The sequence below is a fragment of the Ambystoma mexicanum genome, chromosome 1q, assembly GCF_040938575.1.
Source record: "Ambystoma mexicanum isolate Mex_15411 chromosome 1q, UKY_AmexF1_1, whole genome shotgun sequence".
Taxonomy (NCBI): domain Eukaryota; kingdom Metazoa; phylum Chordata; class Amphibia; order Caudata; family Ambystomatidae; genus Ambystoma; species Ambystoma mexicanum.
The window spans coordinates 631,839,120-631,843,583 of NC_090922.1; the positions used below are offsets into that span (position 1 = coordinate 631,839,120).

The 4,464-nt window shown below is 40.3% G+C and overlaps 1 protein-coding gene across 1 annotated transcript; it reads right to left on the reverse strand.

Annotated features, from left to right (window-relative positions):
- Positions 1-1,200: 1,200 nt before the first annotated feature.
- Positions 1,201-4,172, reverse strand: LOC138534246 (uncharacterized). The gene is made up of 2 exons (XM_069641206.1): positions 1,892-4,172; positions 1,201-1,411 (listed from the first exon to the last, which is right to left on the reverse strand). The coding sequence occupies exon 1, from the start codon at positions 4,045-4,047 to the stop codon at positions 2,833-2,835; it is 1,215 nt and encodes a 404-aa protein (XP_069497307.1). The 5' UTR covers positions 4,048-4,172; the 3' UTR covers positions 1,201-1,411; positions 1,892-2,832.
- Between the last annotated feature and the right edge of the window lie 292 nt (positions 4,173-4,464).

The window sequence follows — 4,464 nt, forward strand, 5'->3', positions numbered from 1 at the left end:
ATGTATGACATTTCGTGTTTTCAGGATTGCTAGCTAAGAGAAGCTCCTTTGTGTGATGGGTTTTCATGTTTTCTAAATCCGTCCAGAAAAGGTTTGAAGGATAGACCCCATACTGGTCTTCTAACTCTTATTAAATCGGCACGAGGAATTAGAATGTTAGAAAACTACATGCCAAACCCCTGGGTCCCGATGTTAATTCTGAAATTTGAGCGAGGTGTGGAGTCCCCAAAAAGATGGGTCCAACTAATTAATTCATATTGGAATCCGTCTAAGATTCAGGAAGCTGCCTTTATTGATTGTATAACTGGTTTGATTGACTCGGCCTGTGGTGAAAGGAACAATATGTGTATACCATATTGTGTGGAGACTTAAATACAAAGTGTTTATATAGTAATGGGCCCCTTTACAACGACAGACAACTTAGATGCCTTTAGTGGAGGGAGAACCAGCAAGTGGTTATTGGAAATGGAGGCCAGGGAACTGCACTTTTTGAATAGGCAGACACAAGGTGATATGCCAGTAAAATGTACCTGGCAAAGCGACCGACTGAAGAATTTTTAGATTATTTTTTTGTCTCCCCCAACGTCCTTTGAGATGTGCTATCCCTGGAGATTATTCAAATGGACTCAAGTGATCACTCCCTCCATACATTACAATGGAGATGAATTGTCAAAATATTGAAGCCGGGAAAGGTGGGTGATGTGTGCATCTCTCATAGTGGAAATAGGTTATCTATTAAGACACATGTTGTTTTGGATTTGACAAAGAAATGGAAGGAGGGGATGGTCCAGGACAGGGAAGCCCTGGAGTATGCCATGTTATTGGTGCAATTTGTGGACAAATGTGTAGCACAAAGAAACTGTGATTTCACAGATAAATATAGGTACAACTACAATCTAGTGCAGACACGGAAAAAATGTAGACTGGATATGAGAGAGTTGAGGAGTCTACAAAAATACTGACAGTGGTGCACACCTGGTAACAATTGATATAGAAATTCAAATCATCATTATATGTACAGAAGAGCTGGTTTAAGAATTTAAAGGTGCGGGGGAGGAAAAAAGGCCTTGGCACAAAGCCTAAATCAGAAAAGAGAAAATAGAAGAGGACCCAAAAAGTGGGGCCCTCCCGTCCCCTGCACACTGTTTACTGATGCCACATAGGGCCTTCAAATATATGGATATAGATATATAACAGCAGTTTGTTAGTTGAGCATATAACAATTTATTTGGCAAAGAGGAAAACAAAATTTGCCAAAAGGCACATTCTGTTGTACAAAGTAATTCGTGACGTTTAACATATTAAAACAAATTGCGAAGAAGCAATAAATGATGGAGAGGTGATGCTGTCCAATTGTGGAGTGGCCGACGCGTTTCGAGGGTAACCTCTTCTTCATAAGGGCCCAATTGAACTGTTGACAACATTTCAAGGAGACAAAAAGTAAAATCTTTTATTTTATTTCCATAACAGTCAAGGACTGACTGACAAGCTGTACATAACTCGGGATGCTAGCGAGATGGTGAAGAGCAGAATACTGGAGATCTAGTATGGTGAAAAGAGTGAACTAACAGATCAAAGAGAAACACTCTATACTAATAGCTAAACACATAACAAAGGAGATGTATTGTGTGAGATCCACCTACATGGTGGGATCTAGAAAATGGCGTGATGAAGAGTCAGACAGATCGAGATAAGCCAAAAGCGGTAGTGGGTTCTAAATAGCAAGGACCACCCTTGAATAGTGAAAAAGCTGAGTCAATATGGGGAGCGTGTTTAAGAAAAAACCATACCCCTCCTGTGGACGGAGAAAGAATAACTCCAAAAGAGCGCTACTGAATAAAATAAATAATACTTAAAATAAACCGGAATTGGTTTTAAAGAATGCACTCACTCGAGTTGCGGGACGAGTAGCCAAGGCAACAGGGGCATCCGTGTGGTCAACAAGTATTCGAAACAATTATACGATGCAGGGCATCTGCAAGGAGACACGTACTACTGGCACCTAAGTGGGGACATATACATTTCTGTTATACTGGAGAGAAATAAACCTGGGGTCTCCCAACCGGGCAAAGGGACCCAAGTAGCGGTAGCTTACCTGTACAGTGCGGGGAACACTGTTAGTGGAAACTGAAACCGGCAGGCAGTGGCTCCGCGCGGTCGTAACCTAGGGAACGAGCTGTGCTGGGGACACGCCGTCAGACGTAGAAAGGAAACTAAATAATAAACATAGAAAAGGGCATAGAAGCCGGTGAGTGAGGAATATGGAGGCCATCATGCAATGGCGCATAGTGCAAGCGTACTCATAGGGACTGACCAGAGATCAGGATAAATAAGAAAAGTAGAGTTAATATGTTCCATAATGAAACATAAGAATTCTGGTGTTCACCATCGCAACGCATTTTATAATTTTGGTTCTAATGGAACAGAAATTTGTGAATAGTACAATAATCGTTACAGTCATGATAAATAACACAAATGGTACATGCAGTTTACTCTTAATAGTCCAAAACAAATCATGTAGAGTCATGAGGCTACTCATTATATAGTGAGACAAGTATAATTCAATGGCAAGGGGATAAAAGATTGCGATGTAGCCTATTACTCATACAAGGTTCGAACGAATGGAGAGATGGTTCAATTGGTCATTCGTGAACAGGTGCAAACATTTAAGTGAATATAGGCAAGTCAAACATAGGAAAATACAGTTCCCTTGAAGAAAACATCAAAGTCACAACACTTGTAATGACAAAGAAAAAAAATTTTTTTTAAGGTCCGGGATACTGACACTTGTGTATAGTAGTTGGCGATGTAACATGTGAGTTTCACAATTCACTATAGAAAGCAACTCAAAGAGAATTCATCATTCAGACCCTTAGGTTGCAAAGTGTCAAGTGTGTGGATCCAGTACTTCTCTCGCTGTGACAACAGGGATTGGTAATTGCCACCTCTGTGTGGACGTTTGACAATTTCTATGACTTGAAATTTAATTTGTGCAATCGTATGTTGGAATTCGATGAAGTGCCTTGCCACTGGGGATCTGAGATTCTTACATCTGATGGTGGATTTGTGTTCTGACCATCTTTCTTTGACGGGTCTTGTGGTTTGTCCTATGTATAATTTACCACAGGGACATTTCAATGAGTAGATGACACCTGCGGAGAGGCAGGTGGAAAAGTCTCTGATTTTGAATTTCTTCCCAGTTTGTGGGTGAGATATCGTTTCACCTTTTATAACATTGTTACAGTTCGTACAGTTCAAGCAGGGAAAGGTACCCTTCTTTATGGTACTCAGTACAAGTTGTTTGTCTTTAGGAGGTCTTTCCGCTCTCACTAGTTTATCTTTGAGATTATGTCCACGTTTAAAGGCCATCATTGGTGCTTTGGGAAATAATTTCAGGAGAGAGGGATCATTGTGTAGTATGGTCCAATTTTTACGCAGAGTTTTGCTGATTTGGAAACTCTGTCGTGAGTACTTTGAAATGTAGAGTAGCGGTGTGGACTTATCCTTGACTTTAGGGATGCGTAGTTGTTCCTTCGTGAAGGTCTCTGATCTGTTGCGGGCTTCTCCTGTGATAGTATCTGGATACCCCCTAGATCCAAATCGTTCAACTAGAAATGAACATTCTGAGTCAAGGCCTGCTGGGTCTGAGATAATTCTCTTCAATCTTAACATTTGACTGAATGGTAGGCTTTTGAGCATGGGTTTAGGATGGAAACTGCTGAAATGTAAAAGATTATTCACGTCTGTTGGTTTATGGTACACCGTGGTGTCGATGTGACCCTCTTTGATCTGTAAGCTCACATCCAAAAAATGTAATGAAGGGTCCCCTACTTCCATTGTGAATTTGATTGTGTTGTTCACTGAATTCAGATGTTCCAAAAAAAGATCCAATTCATCTCGTGTACCACACCAGATACCGAAGATATCATCTATATAACGTTTCCAGGTCAAGATTTTAAATGACCAAAATGAGTGATCCAACACGTTTTCTTTTTCAAATTTATACATGTAGGTGTTAGCATAAACCGGAGCCATGGCCGACCCCATTGAAGTACCTGATGATTGTACATAGTATTGGCCCTGAAATCTAAAGTAACTGTTGTGAAGAATTATTTCCAGTAATTCCACAATAAATTCTTTGTTCCCTCTTATATGTTCATGATTCAACAGGAGCCAGAGTATAGAGTTGAGGAGTCTCCCTGGGGTAATAAGAGAGCAGAGGTTAAAAAAACAAAGACAGTAGTACACAAATTGGACAATGTCATTTAAAGAAATTAGATGCCAGTACAAGGCAGAACTCATGTTAAGCACATTATGTTAAAAAACTTTCGTCTAACTTGGGAACTTATGAATTCCTCGGGCACCCCTCAGAAAGTGCTACAGAATGTTGCTGTGATAGAAGAACAATGGGTAGACCATTTCTGTATACTTTTTGCATCAACGTCTCCAAGTGAGACGGAGATG

Excerpts from the sequence above, each read along its gene's own strand:
- LOC138534246 (XM_069641206.1), bottom strand. The coding sequence starts at position 4,047 with ATGGGGTCGGCCATGGCTCCGGTTTATGCTAACACCTACATGTATAAA.